A 20919-nucleotide genomic window follows, 5' to 3' on the forward strand; every position below is an offset into this window, starting at 1 on the left:
GATTCCTTTGTCCATGGGAGGATACTTGCATGAAGAAGACATTGAATTCAATGAAATGAAACTGTTTACTTATTTCAAGAATTGAAATACTTCCTTATGAGATTCCTGTCTGCATCACCTCAATGGTACTAATGCCAAACCTCCAAACAGTTTAACGTCCTTCAGAACGTAGATCTACTGTCTTGATCCAGCTTTTGTATGGGGTGAAGGATTGTAACTGGATTTTAGTTTCTGTGCCCTATGAATAGGCTTGCCATAGTTCTCAGGGAGGGAAAAAAGACTCCTCAGGAGTATTAACAAGACCCAAAATGCACAGTATGAAAAATAACCCCTAATAGTAAATTAAGTGTCCTTCCTTGTCTGTTTCCCTGGCTGTACAGGGTGAAGCAGGCACGCCTTTGCATGATTCCAGCAGTACAAAATGCCCTTGCACACATGGCTGCTCACTCTATCCTTCTCTTTGCATTTCAATGAGAAAAGTTAGGGAGTTCATTAAGTTCTTCCCTTCTGCCTATTTCTATCACCATAATCACAATAGTTTGGTTTCCATGGATCTGCCTGCCTGACTCTCACCTGTATTTGTATTGTCTCTTGTCTCTGAGGAGGGTGAGGTTCACCTGACTAAAAGCAAATGTTTGTGTTCAGACCAGTCCCCCTGCTTGCGTTTGCAGTCAGTGGAAAGGAACAGGCACTTATTTACTTATTTAACAGGGACAGTTCACCACAATCAGTTTTAGAAATCTCTGTTTAGGGCATGAATAATCTGGTATTAGAAGTGCTTTTCTTTTTTTGACTGATCGTGCAGGAGCGTAGAGGAAAGGCTCAGTATATATACCTGTATTTAGGCAACTGAAATTTACATTCAACATGTTTGAGCCTCAGTTTATCTTGCAAGATTTTTTCTTTCTCTTCTGTGTGCATGTATAAATCTACATGCTGTGTAAGACACTGACAGGAGACAGTGATGCAGCCTTTTCAGTATTAGAACATTTTCATATAAAAATTAGGCATTTCTGAAAATGTTGCAGGTTTCCATGGGATCCAGCTAGAATAGAAAAGAGGCTGAAACAATTTTCTTTTTTTTTTTTTCTTTTTTTCCTTATTCTGGTTTTCCTTAATGAATATAAAAGCTCTTTAGTTGTATTTTCTTCAGGTTTTATGTAGACTGTACACCTGCATCAGCTAGATTTGTTATTACTGCATGGTTTTTAACATAATACTGTTCCTCCAAGAACATCCTGACCTCAGTCAAAGTAGACAATAGTTTCTTGTCTCCGGCCATTAATAACAGCAGCTGTGGTGAACTTCACTGTAGGTCCAGTCCTTCCATAGGGAATAGTGAGGGTCCAGCCAACCCGAGGATGTGGCCATAGTGTAACCATGCCACAGATTTTACAGTTACAATACACAGAAAGTAGTGAAGACAGCTTTCTAGTCTCTCAGTGTCTGTGACCACAGAATGTCTCTGTATTGTAGGAGAAAAGAAGGTCATTGGGGTGCTTTGTTCAGAAATTATGTCACTCTGCTTGGTGGTCGCATTGGGATGGTTTTTTTGTGGGAGTGACCTCCACAGACTTCTGAACTGTCAGTTCCATCCCTTATGATTATCTCTTGTGTGGCTTTGAATATTAATGGCACAAAGCCGTCCTTGTCTGCGGTGAGCACAATCCAAGAGGAGCCTACAAAAATTAAGCAAGAAGAAGAAAATGAGTGCACTGCTGTGGTTACATAAATGTAAAAGCACGTTTTTAAAAGTCAGTGAGCATGCAGGCAGAGCAGGGTTTCTTTTTGTGCGCTAAAGCCTTATTAGGCTAATGACATTAAGGTCTGACAATCCATGGTCAGCACACCTTTGTGCAAATGCAGTGAGGGGCTAAATGAAAGCTCTTGCAAGGTTTGAGGCATTTTGTATCTTATTTAAATTAAGTTCAAACACAAGGTGCATCTTTGCTAGTTCTAATAAACTAAAGATATCTTCATCTTCTGAAAACTCAGCCAGTCATTCAGCAGCTTTTGTTCTAATGACATCTACTTCTGTTTAGCCTTTTCACTCATCTGCTCTACCCAAATGATGAAGAGATTATAAAAATTGGAAAAATTGCCAACAAAAATGATTGTGCTGTACTTGGTCTAGAAAGGAGTAGGGGTATCTATCTTGTTACCGTCAAACCAAGATTGTTCCATATGTTTTCAAATTCACATAGCAAATAGAAGAAAGTTACACCTTGAAGATTATTTACAAAAGCCGCTACAGTAAAATTTTTTGTCTTTTAATTATAATAGAGTCTTCTTCTAAAGAGAATGAACAAAATGTGAATTACATTTTTAATCCTTTTTTTTCTGAAAAAAGGGGACAAGATTTAAAAACCAAAATACTTCAAAACCTTTTAGGTTCTCTTTCTGTATTGCCTAGAAGAAAATAAGCCTCCCTCGACGTTTTTTCCACTTTTTTTTTTTATTTTATTTTTCTTAGCAAATTGGCTTAAAAAGGAAGCTATATATATTTTCTTTAGTGATTCATCTGGCTTTCTTTCTTGCTGGATATTGTAGTTCTCATAGAAAAAAGTGAATTCTCTAATTTTTTTTTTCCAGTATGACACTGTACCGAAAAAAAATCTGTGGCAAGTTAAAACCATTGGGGGAGCCCTTATATGACACACTTTTCTTAGAACATGTGATTCTGTCATTACTGAGCAGGGGCATTAGCTGGGACATGAGGGAAAGAAAGCCCTGTTAGGTTCTGTGTTGGGATTTTTGATTTTGGGATATAAAACTGTTTTGAAATGGAATGTGAAAAAAGGAACTGTAGAAAATCCAAATGAACCATTTTTATTTTTTGTCAGCCATAACAAAGCATGCTCTTGTAGAAGGTAAATCTCCCCTTCTTTAACTACAAACAAAGCACTTTTCCAGGCTGGTTGTATGTTGTCATGTTACCTGTTACATCATAAGAAGATTGTCTTTCCAAACCATGGATCTTTAATCTTCTGCTCCTAATACTTTCTTTCTAAATCTGAACAGACTTCAGATTCTGTGAGCAGCGGCCCTGAAAGTGGAAGTTCTATGGTCTAAATGAATATTCCGTTGTTCTTCAAATTGATGAAGCATACTTTTGTGTCAGACTCTTGGAATTATTTTCATCCATTGAAATGCTGGAAATTCTCAGTGTCATTTGTAACACTTGCTTGAAAGCATATCCTACAGAATATTTCAGTGGAAAAGATGTGTGCAGTGTGTAGTACCCTTTTACTGCGAACAATTATTATGATGATATGCCAAAAAAAGAGACTCTTGTGTGCTGCTACCAGGGCACTACACGACAGTCTGAATTTAGCACAGGTAATGGTATTACAGTCCTGGGCTTAAAGTGCAAACAATGAGGCCGAGCTCATTGCTCTTTTAACTCGGATGATCTTAACAGCATTGCTCTGGACATGAATTTGACTTATAGTTGTGAAGCTTTTCCCTCCAATCTATTAATGCTTAAGTGTTTACTCATAGTAAAAATGCCAGGCTGTCATTATAAGACAAGCATGCTCTTCATTACATACCCTTTAATTATATAGTATTAAAGGATGGGAGTGATATTTTTAAACTTCACATTTAATTTTTATGTCTTGTGTCAAAATAAACTTTAGGAATATAAGCAAGTACCATCTAGAACTGAATAAAGAGCTACAAAACTGCTTTTCCTCCAAAACTTACAATTTTGCAGGATTTTGGTGTGGTTTAGAAAGATTTTTGTTTCAGTTTTTGTTTTTGCTGAAAGCATACATATTATTCTGCTAATAGGTAGTTTTGCAGTTACTTAGCATTTAAATGATTTCAAGATACTCTGCTCTATTTCAGACAAGGGAAAACACACACATGCCAAAAGAAGTTAGTTAGCTCCGTTTACTAAAGTCTGGGGTAATTATTCTATCACAAATGCCTCTTTTATATGCTAAAAATCTCAGGTGAAACCAGATAGCAGAAATAAAAAAAAGAACGTACCGTGTTTCATTTCAATAACAGGCAGATCAAACAGCTGCTGGACTAAACTCAAATGAATCTTGCCATCACAGAGGAGAACGTCTTTTGTTTCTTCAGTAATTGATCCATTTGAAAAGCTTTTCTTCATATCCATATATGTAAAAAAAAAGATCTTGTTAGCTTTTCTTCATATCCATATATGTAAAAAAAAATCTTATTAATGGCTTAAACTTCAAGCCCAAGTACTTATAGCCATTCCTCTGCTCTTACTCCTTTCAGTTCTTTAGTAATTTTGCCTTTCCTTTGTCTGTCTTTCCTACAGTTTATAGATGACATCATCATGCAGAACCCATTCTAAGCACAATCTCATCGTCCCACATGAAGAGGATAAAAATGCCTCTTTGGTTTTCATTTGGTGAGCTTTTGCAGCTCAAAGCTGCCTCAGCCCTGAACATGTATTGTCCTGGGCTGGGCATCCATGTGTCTGTTGGGCCTCCCTGTCTGAAGCCAGTTAGGTGGAAGGGAATGTCGCATACCTAGAATAATGTTGATCCAGATGCTGCCAGAATAAGTGAGTACTCTGCTCAGTTTCAGCTATATGTGTGGGTGGGTTTGAGAGCCATTGGGCAGCTATTCCACCCTAGCAAAATAACCTCAGGGTTATTTTGGCACACGGAGTATTGCAAAGAGACTGGACCTAGCAACAATCTCTCTGAAAAACTGTCACATCAAGGTAGCTTGGGAATCCTGTAACTTGCTTTGAGAGAGGGACTGCATGGATTTACAGCCTTGGAATTTGCTCTGATATTCACTGAAAGAACACATTTGAATATAAAGGTGGCTTGTTTGTGCTTCATGAAATTTAGGTGGCCCTGAGAATCAACATCTTTGTGTTTCATCTTTCTAGTTACTGCAAGGTGCAAGGACAAAAAATTGTTGACCTACTATGGTCATGGAGTGGATATATATTTGAATTTACATTTTCCTATCTGCTATCATTTAAAAGTCCTTTTAACATTGAAAAATTTCAAATGACTCAATGTCATTATGAAATAGATGTGAATGGGACATTTTCTTCTAAATAATATTGCTAAATAATATTACTATACTTTGTCCTGTGAACTTCATTTTGTTTTTTCCATGCTTTCTCCCTGTGTAGTTCCATGTGTTATGTTTTGCTTTGTTTCTTTTTCTTTGGCATCCTTATGTGTGCAATACCCCTGGATTTTACATATTTGTTATGAATGGACAGTCTATTTACCCAATTTTATAGACCCCTCAGTTTCATACATTCAAAAGGGATCCAAGGTAATATTTCAGAATGAGTTGACAGGATCTCATCTATCCTAACTCCTGTACTAGTCCTACTCTGTCTGTGTCTACTTCACACCCTTGAATTTTTCTTGCTAATGTGAAATTTATGGTTGAATGAATTCACAACTGCATCTTCATTTGTGTGCACAGTAATCTAACCTCTGACAAACTAAATGTCTCTTGTAATGCTCGTCTTCATTTCTAATTGTGCTATCTTTTGACAGTTGCTCTCTGTGAATGTGTGCTATTTTGCTGTGTTACAACCTTTTTAAATCCCTTCCATTTTTCTATACACAGTACCTGTGCTGTCATGCAAACACATTGAATTCTGTAAATCACAATGTCTGCTGACTGTTGCAAATGTCATTTCCCCCACTCTGCTACAAACTGCTCATGCAGACAGTCTAAGGCTGATTGTTATTTATTTATTTATGATTGATTTTATACATAAGAACAATAAAAATACATTTCCATTAAAAACATGAACTTTCCGACTTTCAAAGTTCTTCTCATCTTTTTTCCACATTCAAAACAACTAGAAATTTTTTGGTGCATAATTAAGGACATACCTAAGGAATACGTCAAGAAGTATAATTTTCTTAGTCATAAACCTATAGCAACTTTTTGTTACAGTTGTAACAATATAAATAACAAAGTTCTTTGTAATTTTTAGGTATTTAGATATTTCCAAGTTAGTACTACAGTACTATACTCTATTGAACCTAAACATACGTGAAACTCAATGGGCTGAATGTTCAGCAGTGAGTGTGTGCTTTGCATAGGCATTGCAAAGGTGCTCTTTGCCTGTGCAGGTATTTGTGCAAAACTTTATCATTGCTGCAGATTGTGGACTAGCACATCTAACAACTACTTCGTTTTCCTGAGTTCAGGTTGGAATAGCAGAATTTATTCAGATTGGAACTTCAGCTCATGAATTATAGTAAAAGATGGACAATACATGAGACAAGCTCATTGCCTTGACCCAAGTGGTCCATTTTTCACATAGATATGCTTCAACACAAAAATTATCAGAAAATAATCTAGTTTACTTGAAATCAGTTCTGTGGAAATGTATACTCAAGATGACTTTGTTCTAATTTGTTTCCTACATAGCATTGCACGTTATTATTGAAACAGCCATTGGAAGTGGAAGATATTTTTGTATACACAAAACTGCACAACACCTATTTTTTTATCCTAAACAGTTTTTCAAGTACAGACCTGAAAAACCAAGTCTTGGTTGTCTGTCTTTTCATCACTTGTCAGTGTTAATATGAGCTATTTTCTCTCTCATATGTTTCTGTTTATAATGATAAACATAATCATATTTTACATTTATTTTTTACTTTTTTACAAATTCTGTCAGGTCAAGAATTTTTCTCTGTTATAATCTAATTATTTAGCCTTTTTGTTTAATGCTTAGTTTAAGTGATGATAATGTGCCTTCTCTTGGAGGAATGTGTTCACACATGTCGTATCACAGATTAACTGATTTAAACCTGTACCTTGTTGTGAGGCAGGTAACTCTTAGTATCCCCTTTTTATAGATGATCATACCATTACACAGGGAGCTTAAGAGATTTAGTCAAGGTCATGGAAGTAATTTGTGACAGAGTTAGAGGTACAACTAAAGCTTGCCTTGGCATTTCCCACTTTCCTGCCGTAACGCAAAGACAATCTTCTAGACAAATCTAGATTTAATCTACCTCTTCTCAAAATCCATGTCTGCTTTAGCTATGCTGTTGTTTATCTCCAGTAAGAATCAGAGGACTTGAAATTTCAAGATTAAAATCCCTTGTGTTAGTCTCTTTATCCTAGAACAAAGTTTATTGGTAGACAAAGAACATGTTAATCACAGAAGAAGCAAATATACATTCATTACACATACATTAGTGTATATTTTCAGGTTGTTTCTTTAGCCAACTTCCTGTAGTAGGAGTCAAGGAGTCAAGTCCAACTCTCCTTCAACAAAAACCCAGCAAACAGAAATGGTTAATTCAATAATTGTTTTCCCTCACCCATGTCAGCCTGCCTAGATCAGATTTTATAGCCTATAAAGGGTGTCCTGGGCAGCAGCCAGCCCATCACAGAAATGCCAAACTGTCTTTCAAACTCACATTTTGGATTTCAAATATGTAAGACAAAAACATGATTGCTAAGGCAAAAGGATTCCTGCATGAGAAGTTATATATCTCACGTATGTGCAGTTCTCATACTGTACAGTAAGTGAACGTGCCTTCTCTCCCTTTTTTGAAGCCCACTGAGAGTCAGCTGGAGCTGGTTCTGCCTCTTGACCTTTTCTTCATTTGTCTTGTATTTCCTAACGCATTGCCTACACTCCCCTGCATGCTGAGATCATCTTAATGAACTGAAATTTAACAACTGGTGAAACAGTGAGGTAAATGAGAGTGTGCTACCAGTCTGAATTGTTTTTATTGACACTGGGTTAGTGATCAGTTAAAGTCTCAATGTGTTCTTCTTGCCCATGGATGTTTAGGAATGTAAAATGTTTTTCAGATGAGACCTGCCAGCTGTGTGCCCAGTGCTCATTACCCGCTGAAGGATATGCCTCACTGATGTACCCACACACTGCCTTCGTTCTTTCCATAATACTATTGTATTTTAAATTCACAGTCATCTTGTAGTCACATAACAGGTACAAAAGCAGAAATTTCATCTCTTAATCCTGGAATATATTACTGTGCACTTTATATTAGTTAATTATTTCATTAATTTCAATCTTTTTTAAAAAATTTATTTTAGATGTTAAATAATAGTCATCAATTTACAAGTGTGAAATCCTGATCCTTTACTAAAAATATTACTGACTTTATGTCATATGCAGATTTTATGAGCATAACTCAGCAGATCATTAATGAAAGTTTTAGATGACACTGAAAATCCATAATGAGAAAATCCACTAGTAATTTTTTCCATTTTCTTCTTTATTGCTATAACTATTACTATCTCCATTGCAGCTAATTCCTTAACCGTCTTATTTTTCTTCAATTAATCCCTTTTCTCTGCTATTGAACAAATAATTTCCCTTGTGGCATGATTTCAAATACTGTACTGAATTACAGATATTTTAAATATTCTTCATCTTCTTTGTGTTAATAATCTGTTCTTTTATAAGGGAAAGGTATCAGATTAGTTCATGCATTGTACAGTGAATAGTGCTGTAGTTGTCTAGGATTCTGTTTTATTTCTTTTACACACTTAATTTCAACTGTGTTATAATACACTGGTGATTTCGGGTTTGATACCTTAGTAGCCATTAGTCAGCTTGCTTCTACCTTGCCCCCATATTCATTGTGCAGGATGAGAAAAAACTAGTAGATTAGCTAGATGTGGGAGTTCTGTCCCAGAAGACAATGAAAAGACACTTAAACAGCTAAGGAAGAGAGCAGTGAAGAGGAAGGAGAATTATGATTTACATTCTCATTGTGCCTTGTGCAGCATTGCCACAGGTAGTGTTCATTAGGTCTGAGAGCTTGCACTGCTGCCCTGCCCTGTCATTATTTCTACTGTTGCTGTGATTGCTGCCTGCTTTTTGGTAAATTCTGTTTTTATTGTGGTGGAGATATTGATATCTTTCCTTCCCTTACCCTGATGTGGGACGTTCCAATTGCAACCTTAATTAACCTGGCAGAGAAGCATAAGCCTGTAAAATGTTTATGCTGGAAGAGATCTGAGGTGCTCAGAGGTGCTTAAATCCCAGAGCACTTTGCATTTACAGGGCACTTCAGCATTCCTGGTGACATGATGCTGGGATTTCTCTCCTCTTGGCTCTCTGTTAATAGTTCTGCAACTACTGTTTCAGGTGCATTGTCATCTAAGATGCAGCTTTTGTGCTTGTGCTTCCATGATCTTTATGTATGATCTCTACTTTCTTTGTGCAGTATGATAACTTGGCTTCATTGTTGACATTGCATGTTCCTTTCCTTTTGCACCTGTGTATCCAACAAACAAATCATCTGCTCTAACAAAAGTAATTGCGTCTCCTCTACAGCCCCTGCTTGTCTGCTATTGATCAGTTTAGGAACACTGTTGACAGAATTTGTTATTAACAAAATCCTCAACCTTTGCTCAAAATGTTATCCATGCATTAATCACACTTTCTCTTGACTACTGCAGGTCTTTCTTTTACAGTCATCCTAAATCTCTTGTTTCTAAATTTCAGGATAGCTGACTAGTTTCTTACTCCAGGGAGAAGTCATATCAGCTTCCTCTTCCATCATTTTCATGACTTACTTCCTATTGCTCAACCCAAGTCAAGATTGCCCTTTGGATTTCAGAAGGTTTCGTGGTCTTATTACAGCTCGTAATTTTAGCCTGGTCTTCACTGATTTTACAGTGCCCACCTTATGTTCCCCTTCTTTACATCATGTATTTCTATCAGAGCTTTACTGCCATATGTTTGGATCCTTTCTGTTCATGTCCTAGATATGTGTAAAAAGAAAAAATACCACATTTATTTTGTAGCTGACCTTTGCAGCTGGCAATAAAATTTCCCATAATAAATTGTATGAAGATACCATAAAAGTACAAATTTACTTATGTATAATTATTGGTCAGTGCTAAGAAAAGAAGGTCATTGTGACTAATTGCTGAAAAGTTATTATATCCTGTTTAATTATGCAATATATACTATGAGTGATATAAACTTTTGACATCATACTGCTTGTGAACAAAATGTAGGAGTTTAAAGATATTCTTCAGATTAAGATGAATGTTATTCCTCCTGGAGAGATTTGCCTAAATGCCTTTAATTTGAGATCCAGATTGGCTTTATTTCCACTGTAATTAGCTTTTGAATGAGACTAGTTTAAATATTCTGCAGCTGTTTCTTTTCTGGAGGAAAGGGATGATAAAAGTATCTTTTTGCAAAATGAAACAGAAAAAAATCGGTGACAGATCCTCCTTTTTTTTTTTCTTTTTAAATAATGTCTTTTTATTGCATTTGTCTGTCTGCCCTCCCACATTCTTCTGAATCACAAACCTGTATGTGATGAAAGAGCAATAATATTTGCTTTTCAGGGTTGAATGATCAAGTTACCTCTGGTGGCTGAATGCTATTACAAAAGTGATAGTGCAGTGACATTTCCAAAGTGTGAATGATCGTGGTTTTTTTCTATGGCTATGGGCTACAAAGAATACAAATTCTGGTAGCACTGCATAGATGTGACTTCAGAGGACTTACAGGCAGACTTGCACTAACAGGGTAAACAAAGGTTTTGAAGACTGTTAAATGAGCAAACATTATGAATTATTAAGTAATTAATGTTTCTGGTTTTTTAGTTTTGTAAGCAGAACAGGAAGTACACATAAATATGTCAGTAACGCTTCTGCACAACACTGTTCATAATTACTCATTAATTATTGCTACATTTTTAACCATTGTATTTTAAACTTTCATTTTATTTTTTAAATGTATAAATATGGTTATGCAGTTCTGATCATTATATTCTTTAGTACAATAGATTTCTCAATCAAGACTGAGCCTGTACTGTACTGGGGGTTATAGAGACACTTAAGAAGACATGCACTTGGCACAAAGAGCTGGAAGATAATGACCATATTATTGACTGGACTGCAGTGTTCCTAAAGCTTAGAAAGTTTTCCACTGGCTGATATTTATATCATAAGGCCATAAAGCTATTTCCTGACTTTTTGCTCTGTGAACACAGTGTCTGGCTGGAACCCACAGCCCAGCTGGTCTCTGAGCTCACAGTGCACTAAACAACTCCTGGAGGAGGAACAGGGTTCATATGTCTGAATATAAAGTAATCAAAACAACCATTTCTCTGAAAATTATTAGCTGCCTATGAAGCAAATATTTCCCTGTCTGTAGACCTTTCTGCCAAGTCTATTTTTCATTATTTTTTGGCATCATGCTGTGATCTAGTTAGATTTCAGAAGAGGGGCTGAACTATACAAGGCATTAGTCGAGAGTTCCCCAGGAAAGCTGCGTATGGGAAGTCATTAGTGGCACTTTTTCCGAGTCATTGTAATGCAGTGCTAGCAGTGCTTGCTGCTGGCTTAATGTGAAACTAACCCATTCAGGTAAATAAGTATTCCTTTCGAAACATAATTTTTATAGCAGTATTTTAGAAATACCTAATTTTTTTTGTTGTTCTTTCCAAAGGAAAATAACAGGTTACCTAATTCTTACTTCTTGTGCAAGCACATGCACAGAGACTTCAGATCTTAGATTAATGTTAAGTGTCACAAATAAAACTTCTCTTGGGAAAGGTTAATCCAATTGACTCCTAGAAACAGGGCTGCTTGCTAAATAAATAAGTTGATTTATGTTAAGAAATCAAAATTAATTTGAACATACTGGAGAACAGAAGGGCTTGCTTCTTGGCCAATAAAATCCTAAATTATTTAAAATAGACATTCTACTTTTCCACCAGAATTTGTATAATGTGTTCAAGTTAAATTATTGACTAGTTCAGATCGAAAGTTTTGCTTTTATCCAGACAACCCAACACACCAGAATCTGTTTAAATGCCAAGTAAATGCTTGCTAGAAAGTAATGACCATGATTGAATTGAGTCACCATTCCTTTAATGACTGTTTAAGAAGGGGTTCTTAGATGTCTATATGGATTCCTTAAAAGTTAAAATTTTCTTCAGCACCATCACAATGCAGTGTATTATTTTGACATAATGCTGCTTATGTTGCAGTAAATAAGAATGCATTTATAATTGACATCCATATCCTGAGAGGGATACCAGTTTTATCACTATCATTAGCATGTTCAAAAATCTGATCAGTATAATGTTGGTATGCCTGTGAATAATATTAAAAACAGTAGATAGAAATAATTATCTAACCTACATTCCTTAGTTGAAATACTTATTGAAGCCAGGAGGAAATTTGCCAAAACAAGGGTAGATAGGAACATGATAGTTTGAAATTCTTATATTTATTTAATGAAATCATAATTACATATTGATGGATTGGAAGGTTTTTGTTTGTTTGAGGCTTTTTGAGGCTTTTTTTTTCACGAAAATTTTAAGTGGTTATGTGTTTTACAAATTGAGTACATCTTATTTTGCAAAGAATAGTGTTGAGAAATCAAAGCAGAAATAAGCCAAATTCATGTGATGTCCATTTAAATTTTCCATGAATTGAGATTCAATACTTTGTTTTAGTCTTCCTGTGAGTCTGGCTATCTTCAGACCCTGGATTTGAGCTCAGGTTTGAACTTATTACATTTCTGGTAAACTACTGTAGCCCCCCATTCATCAGCTTATCTCTGCACAAAACTACAATATAAGCCTTTTGTAGATTAACAACTCTGGCTCTGTTCTCTCTGATAGATGCACACAAAATCAGCCAGTGTCTAGCACAAGAAAATTGTGCATGATCAAAGAATAAACAGACAAATCTCCCATGTTAAGTATCCTTTAAACTATCCACATCATCCTGAGCTGTCATTCCAATGACAAATAATAATTCCATTTTAAATTAAGCTGGATGCCAAACGTAGGTTATATTTCTTATGGGTTGATAAGAATAAACTGTATCCTCCTGGTTTAAAGATAAATAAATGCAAGATTGTTTAAAATTCTGGTTCCTATCACAGTATTTCTAAGCTGACAAAATGTTACCTGGTAGGTGACGTGCACGACAGGCGGTTCCTGGGAGCACGGGTAGGCTAAAGATATCCTCCTCCCGTTCCTAGCGAGGTCCGATATTTCGGAAAGACTCAGCTGTAACTCATTGAAACTGCCACAAAGTCTCTCTAAATTTCTAGATATGTGGCTAATTCCCCTTTCACTAGGCAAATTGTTGTTTTTAGGAGAATTTGATGCTTCTTGGATCACACTGAACTGCACTTTAGGGGATGTTGGTCTGCTGGAAATCCTGCTAGGTGATCCAAAACCACGAAGAGACACTGAGCGATTCATAGGTTCAGCATCCAATGTTTCCAAAGCCACCAAGGAGTCACCTGGGAGCCTTTTTTCATCCAGGTCACTCACACTTGATGAAGAGCTCTGCTCATAACTAGGGCTCTTTACTTCTTCAATGAGTCTTCTCCTGCCACTTGGGGACTGAATAACTGTGCTTCTTGGTATTAACAATTCCCTGCTTTGAGGTTGGTCTTCTGTGGCAAGGTTCTCAAAGAATTTTCTTTTCCCAGGTATATTAACAGAGGATTCAAAGTTATAAAACATTTTATGTTTAGTCTCAGGCAATGCTGAAGAATTTTCTTCCAGCATCAATTCTTTGACCATAAGACGTATTACATACCTATCTGAACTTGAAGATGGAATGAGATTAGGATCAGGGAACCTCTGCTTGCCAATCAGAATCAGTAAGAGTTTATCTGTTAAAAAGCATAGGCCCTTTGGTCTTTCATTTTTTTCCAGCTGGATTTGTTGAATGTGAGGCATGGAGGAAGAGGTTACTGAATACACCAGAACAATATTAGAAGTATTAGAGGCTACTGCCACAATCTGAGCTCTAAGGTCAAAAGCCATTATATCAGGAACCAGAATACCTGGGATAGTGACTTTTCTGGTGGTCGTTACCTTCCTCTCAAAAGTCACCAAGATCAAGTGAGAAGAATCTTGACCATTTGTTGCTGCAGAATCTTTGCGTTTCAGAGTAATGAGAGGACTGGGATCAGAGCGACGGTGGTTTGCAAGGATATGAGTCAAATCCACAGGACCTGATGAAGAAGAAGCAACTGAATCAACACCTGATCTATCTGAATCTATGGACTTTCTTCGTGTGTCCATGGAGTATTCCTCGTCACCAAGCACCAAAGCAGACTGTGAGATTAAAGAAACACCTTCTGTACCAGAGGGCACATCAAATGCAATGCCTGCATTGAAACCACAGATGTTATCTAAAGGAAGCTCAGTAGCTACAGCAATTTGGAAATCCAAAGTGGCTTCTATAGCACAGATATAACCTCCCACATCAAAAACTGGGCAAAAGGAGCAGATATTTAGAGTTTTCTGAGCATTATCCCATATGTAGGAGTGCAGAGTAGTGCCTATAGCAACGACTAAACGATTACCATCCTTAGTCCAGCAAGCACAGTGGATGAGTCCGCTGCTTTTGATCTCTGCCTTAACCCGCGTATTGTCAGTACGAACGGCATGCAAGACTGAAGCATCTCGTTTTGTAAGCACAGCCAGGACCTCCTTCTTTGGATGCCAGACACAGCCCTGAGAAAGCAGTGGAAATGGCTCGCCAACTTCACAAGTCTGAGAAATCAAGGGCTTTTTCTTCTCTGCACTGCTGTAGACCAGCTGCCAAATGCTTACGTGCTTTTTGTGCTGAACAGCGAGCAGAGCTGGGGCGTCTGTAGAGCAATATGGGCCCCAGGAAAGGCCATGTACATGTTCAAATTGACCAAGAATGCTTGAGTCTCCAAACTTCAGTTCTCCATTTTGATAGTATAAAGTAGTCAGTATCACTTGCTTCCCATCTGTCCAGGCAATTCCATGCACGGGGTGGATAGCTTGATATAAAGCATTGAGGCCAGTTCTCAGCAGCTTTGCCTTTCCCAGATCCATCTTTTAGGCTTTCTTTCTAATGGTGATTGTTCCAAAATAGAGAATTCGTGGAATTCACTTGCAGATCACCATGAGCAAGTTTTTTTTTTCATGTTTTCTTCCCTTCCTTTCCATCATCAAGCTGCTAATTTTCTTCTAATAATCCAAGAGTCTATATTGTGAACTCCTCAGCAGGCCTGCAGCTGCTCTTCTAAGTATAAATCCATGTCAAAGCTGCTTTGGCTATGTCTTTTCCTGGGAGGAGTTATCATCTTCATGTGATTGCTAACAAGGTTTAACCAATTACTGTGCGTTTTCGTAGAAGGCTATTTTTAACTCTTCAGTGCTGGGAATATATTTAAAAATAACACTAATACCTTGACCTTCAGTGAATGAAGGTCTTTACCAAAGAGAGAGATCATACACTGGTAAGCCGAAGTGTTAATCTACAGCCTGAAATAATGACCTGACACTTCTTTCAGCCAGCCTTTGAAGGATGAAATAAGATTTAAACATAACTGAGAACTGTACAAGGCAGATTGCAATCTGTGATGGGCAGCATCTTTCAAAGAGACAAGATCTGAAATGTCTATGAAAGGAAAGTAGAAAAAGGAAATCATGCTCTGTTCTGTTAGTAGTTACAAAAGAATGGAGGAAGGTGAGATTTAAAAAAAAGAAAACAAACATCCAAACTAAAAAAACCCAAGTACATAGTCTGGAAGCAAAGAGAGCTGATAAGTAAGTGGTAGTGTTCATTTTACTGAGACATACTTCCTAGCCACAAATATATATTGAGTTGTTTCTTTCCCAGTCACCTGTATCTGAAGGCTATTCCCTCATTATACAGACTGAATGCAGAGAGGAATCCAAAAATTTCACGTTTCTCCTAACCCTGAATTTTCCACAATATGTAACATAACATTATGCAAGATCCTTGAGTTGTCAAAGACCGAAAGACCCAACCAATAAATTGCTGTAGCACAGTGGGGCCGTGGGAGGATACAGCAGTTTGGGTGGGCTGTGTTGTTTCAGGCCCAGAGCTGGGCCAGATGGACTGCCTTGTGTGAATCCATCGTTCCCTCCTCAGCACAGCCCTCTCTGGGGCTAGCTTGGACAGAGTGTGTGTATGGCTGAGTATAAATAGTCAGGGTGGGATTAATTAACTTAAATATAAGCAACCATTAGTATTTTCAGTGCCCCAGCATATCTCAGACAGCCACACTGAGCTGGCAGGTACAACATAGGACTTAGAGAACAGTAGTGCCATTCTGGGGTGGCAGCTGGCAACAAAGAGATGATCCCCAGATAGTCCCTGGGCTGCCTAAGATGGCATTAGAAGCTTATAAGCAGGTAACTGAATCCCATCCTCAGCATCTTTCTGTAATTCTTGTTTTGCCAGTACATTTCCTTTCAACTTCCATGTAACTTGTGTCTCTTGCTTTGTAAATTAACAAAAAGTGAATAAATTGAGCCTGGGCAAAGGTTTACAAGCTATCGATGTAATCACTGTGGTTAAAGATGTAAGAATTAACAATACACATTCTGCATCTTTAGCTCATTTATATATCATATATTTGTATATTACCACCTGAGGAAAAACAGATGTCTTGTTGAAGGCAGTTGGACCTCTTGTAAGAATTTTTTAATACCCTTTTTCCAGGTTTATTTACTGAGGATGGTTATTACCAGTAAAGAAGTCCCAAATTGGTGTAATTATATCACATGCTCATTCACAGCCACCTTTTTTTTTTTCTTTTGCGAATTATTTAATGCAGATTACATTCAAAATAAGAACTTTTTTATATTCTTCAAGAACAAGCCAGCAAGGATGACTGGAATAGGTAAAAATTAAAGAGCTAAATATGCAGGCTAGAAGATCTTTTTTTATGCAAGACTCATAAATTCTTTGGTCTCTCTGTGCTTTTGGTGAAACCATGTTTTTTAATGATTTTACTGTACTATTTGTGGCACAGGTGCCACTCTGCCATACCTGTTTCACTAGGAGCTCTGACAACTTCCTCCAAGTTATAGCAGGATTATTGGTTTTTTTTTTTTATATTAGTGAAAATTTCTTACTCATAGCAGTTATAATGAATATATTGCATTAAAATACAATCCCAGCAGCTCCATAAATTGTCAGAGTCTGTATAATATATATTTGTTTTACTTTAAAATATTGGTGTTTCACTGCTTTGTTGTCTTCTGGGTGTATTTTGCTGAAACTGATAAAGCTATTCTTTGGCACAGTATCTCATCTATATTCTGCACCACTGTGCTTTAAATATCCTAACGAAACTGTCACAGCTGGATTCTAGCAACCTAAAATGAGGTTTGGATGCAGAAACTTCTGCCTCAGTGTGACTGAAATACTCAGATATTTTGCTAGGGATAATGTGTATTCTGCCAGCTATGCTGACATCTTGAGAGCATGAACTGACTACTCGTGTGGAAGACTGGACTTATTTGCTGTTGTTTTTTTAAAAAAATTTCATCATCTCGTAAAGCATTTGCTCTTCAGCAGTATCTATGACATTATCAGAGGGTAAAACAAAGCTGAATATGTGAGGTTAGCCAGTAAGTTTGCCAGAATCAGATTCAATTTTGGAATTCCAGTCATCTCACAGACACTGAAGTCTTGAAAAATATTTGCGGCAGAGCTACAGTGAGATTTCTTTCTATCTCTGAAGGCTTTAGGAAATTGGACTTCATGTGAAGTCATACTTATACATATGAAGAATACTTCATCTGAAACATACTTATTTCTAATTAATTATCTGAGATAAACAGATACAAAGACAGCAACATCCACAAAGTTCCACTGGCATGGTAGTGAGCTGGGGAGTCAAGTATGAATTTGCTGTGGCCCTTTCAAAGCTCTCTAAGGCTCAGTGCTCCTTGAAATCTGCAGGGTTTAGCCACACTGCGAGCTCTATTCTGTAGCAATTGAGTTGGAACCTCAGACTCCATTTGGGATAACATTTGAGAATCTCAAGGAGAATTTCCTCTCATGCTTCTGGTGAGAGGCAATAATGTAGGCGAGGAATTTCTGTGAGAACAGAATCCTCTGGTACCCACATAAACACAATGTATGAGAAAATTCATTTGAGATAAGGTTATCTTTCAGCTTATATCTTTAAAAAAACTGTAAATAATGGAAGATTTATGTATATTTGTATATTTAATATACACATATACATATAAATCTAAATATAAATATATAATGTATATTTGTAAAGTATACAGTGGGGAACAAAACCTAAGTTATGCCAGGGTTATGAATTTGAACAAGTTGTACTGGGGATCAAAGAAGTCACAAAGTGAATAAAAGAGACATTAAACTTTTGTTTGTCACAACCTTATTTAAAAAAAAACCCACAGGATAAAAATGAGTGGAAAAAACAAGTTCCCTCATTCAGTTAAGCGTATTTTTCTGAAAAAAAAATATTTTTCCATCACCTTGGTATGCACAGATCTCTATAGCACACACTCAGAATAAAGACTGTTAATTGAAAACAGTCCTGGAAATACCACAGTTAGAAATCTGAGACACTTCATTGACCAACCACAGCTTTACACCTACAAAAAGCTAGATTCTTATCTATTAGCATCTCTGTGCCTCTGATTAGCTCTGGTGTGACTGAGATCAGAATGTCACCTTTGGCTTAAACAAGGTGCTTCAGCTGGTGGCACTTTGGCTGCTCTCTCCAGCAAAGTAATTCCAGCCAGTCAGTCCTTGGTGCTTTGGAGGGGATGGTTTTTAGAAGTCATACATAAAGTCCAGAATTGAACACTGAGTTGTACATAGCTGCCAGTTGCTAGACATGGGTTCCCATGGTTCATAATGAGTGTTGGAAAATTAATCCAGCCTTCATCATTGCAGAGGGTGAACTGCTTTTTCTTATAATACTGATTTATTTTGATGTCTTTCCACATTGCTCTATTTGCTATTCAGGAAAGAGCGAATACTTCTTGTGTCCAAATGGATCACAGCTAATGAATTCAAGGTTATTAAATATATTTACTTGTCTATTTCTTGTCCAGTGGGAGATTGGTGTCTAAATATCTCTGTGGATCTGAGTTCAGTGCCTTGCTACAAAGGCTGAATTTCAGACTTCTCCTTTAGTCATGGTAAAATAACTCTTCCAGGCTACGTCTTGCTTCAAGTTAATTAAATAGATGTTAATATTCCTGGTGACTTCAGAGGAAGAGAGATCCAGCTCAATATGTAATAAAAATGTAAGAGCAATATTAATTTAACTCAGTTTCATGAAATGTCTAATACTTGGTGGTATTTTTACTTCAAAAGTATGTCTGTTTAAAGCTGCTCACCATGAATTCACCAATTTAAGCAGGTGTGTCATTGACTTCAACACTTTTGAGAAGCTTGAGTATTTATTTATGTAATAAATGAATACTAAATCTCTTTATTCTTTCATACTGACATTTCTTTGCCTTGAGATCTGATTTTAAAAAGTACTTATCTGTCATAAGCTAACTTGAATAGAATGTAGAAATTATGCACAGTTAATAAAGAAACAAAATATGAAATCTGTCAGAGCAGATCCACTGATCCACACCTTGTAAATCAGTGCTCTTCTGACAGGGATATGTCTGTGTGCTCTTCCTGCTCTCAGAATAGCATTTTACTCACCAACTACATGTTTTTGTATATATGTCATGTAAAGTGGGAAATACCTAAAGAAAAACTGTAATTTTTACATAAATACATTTAAGAAATTGCTAATAAGTTTGGTTTATTTTTAAAAAAACCACAAATGCAAATTACTGTGTAAAGGCAAGCTCCTCATATTTTCTATGTGGGCTACATTCAAACTAGGGAGACTTCAGGCAGGAAAGTCACCACTTCTAAGATTATTTTTTTCATATGTGCAGGCCCTTGGTGTTACCTTTCTGGAGCAACTGCCTGGGCCAAGGGTACCAGGCTGGCTTGATCTGTCATCTGTAAATAGAAGCACCTAGCATGGGGACACATATGATGGACAAGACACTGCTACAGCAAGATAAAACTTTTGCCTCTTCTTGTAGAAGTTTAAAAATTCTGTGAGCTCATTTCTACCCTCAGGGATATGCTGCTAGAAGGCAACTCTCCAAATGTCATATGTGTATAACTGACTGTGGTGACCTCTCTGACACTGGACCTTGGGTTCTCTGAAATCCCTCTGGGTCTCAGGGAAGGCACCAGAGATGTTTCATCACATCATTCTAACTGGCACTGTCTGTCATTCTTGCAGGTGTGTTGTCAACAGCTTTCTTGGTGTTTGTGGCTCTTGGAATTCCCTTTCCTCTGTAACAGCAAGGCAAATATGCAATTCTTACATAGAAATCCAGTGCATCTGGGTGAGTAGAGTTGGCAAAGTAGTTGTTAGTCACCCAAGCCTTCCCTTTTGTGGTTTAGAGTGAGACTCTTGTAGTTCACTGGAATGGAGAGAAGAGAACCAAGTCTTTTCAGAAGGCCATTTAATTCTCACTTTCATCAAGGGCTTAATGTTTTTTGGGCCTTCACAATGCTAAAGCAAAACTGGTGAGCAATTAGGAAGAAAAGCAGGATGATTATGGTCGCAGAGAATGAGACTCATGCTTCAATTAATTGTAGGTGTGGGATTCATCCCACAAATTAGTATTTTTGCATTAAAGTAAATTGGTATAACCACCTACATGAAGGTAGTACCCAAGCTCCCGTTAGGACAACAGCATGGAGCTCAGCTCTCTAACATATCTCTGCACATACACACTACAGTTCTCTAAGTCAGACCCTGCTTCCTGATTCACTTAAAAGTCAGTGGTGAAAAATAGATACTTTTAGGGCATGATTCATTCCATCCTGAAGTACCTAAAATAGATGAATAACTCTTGCTTTATGAGTCTAGCTGGAGTACTCGGATAGGAAATGGGTATGGACATATGAATGCCAAGGAATGGTTGTGTAGTCATTATGTGCATATCTGTTCTAACTAGAACATTTACCAGTGATCAGCCCACCAATAGCTCTTTCTAGAGCTACATGATTCCTACCCACATCTTTCCCACTGCTGGTGCCCTCCCTGTCTCAAACCACTGGTTTTTGACTTAATGCTCCCATATGTACATGCCA

The 20919-nt window shown here is 37.1% G+C and overlaps 1 protein-coding gene across 1 annotated transcript; it reads right to left on the reverse strand.

The window, feature by feature from the left end:
- Window positions 1-1512: 1512 nt before the first annotated feature.
- LOC110470287 (WD repeat and coiled-coil-containing protein) lies at window positions 1513-14828 on the reverse strand. The gene is made up of 3 exons (XM_021529808.1): window positions 12909-14828; window positions 3994-4114; window positions 1513-1679 (listed from the first exon to the last, which is right to left on the reverse strand). Exons 1-3 carry the CDS (start codon window positions 14826-14828, stop codon window positions 1513-1515), a joined length of 2208 nt encoding a protein of 735 aa, XP_021385483.1.
- Window positions 14829-20919: the final 6091 nt, after the last annotated feature.

The sequence above is a fragment of the Lonchura striata genome, chromosome 3, assembly GCF_046129695.1.
Source record: "Lonchura striata isolate bLonStr1 chromosome 3, bLonStr1.mat, whole genome shotgun sequence".
Lineage (NCBI taxonomy): Eukaryota > Metazoa > Chordata > Aves > Passeriformes > Estrildidae > Lonchura > Lonchura striata.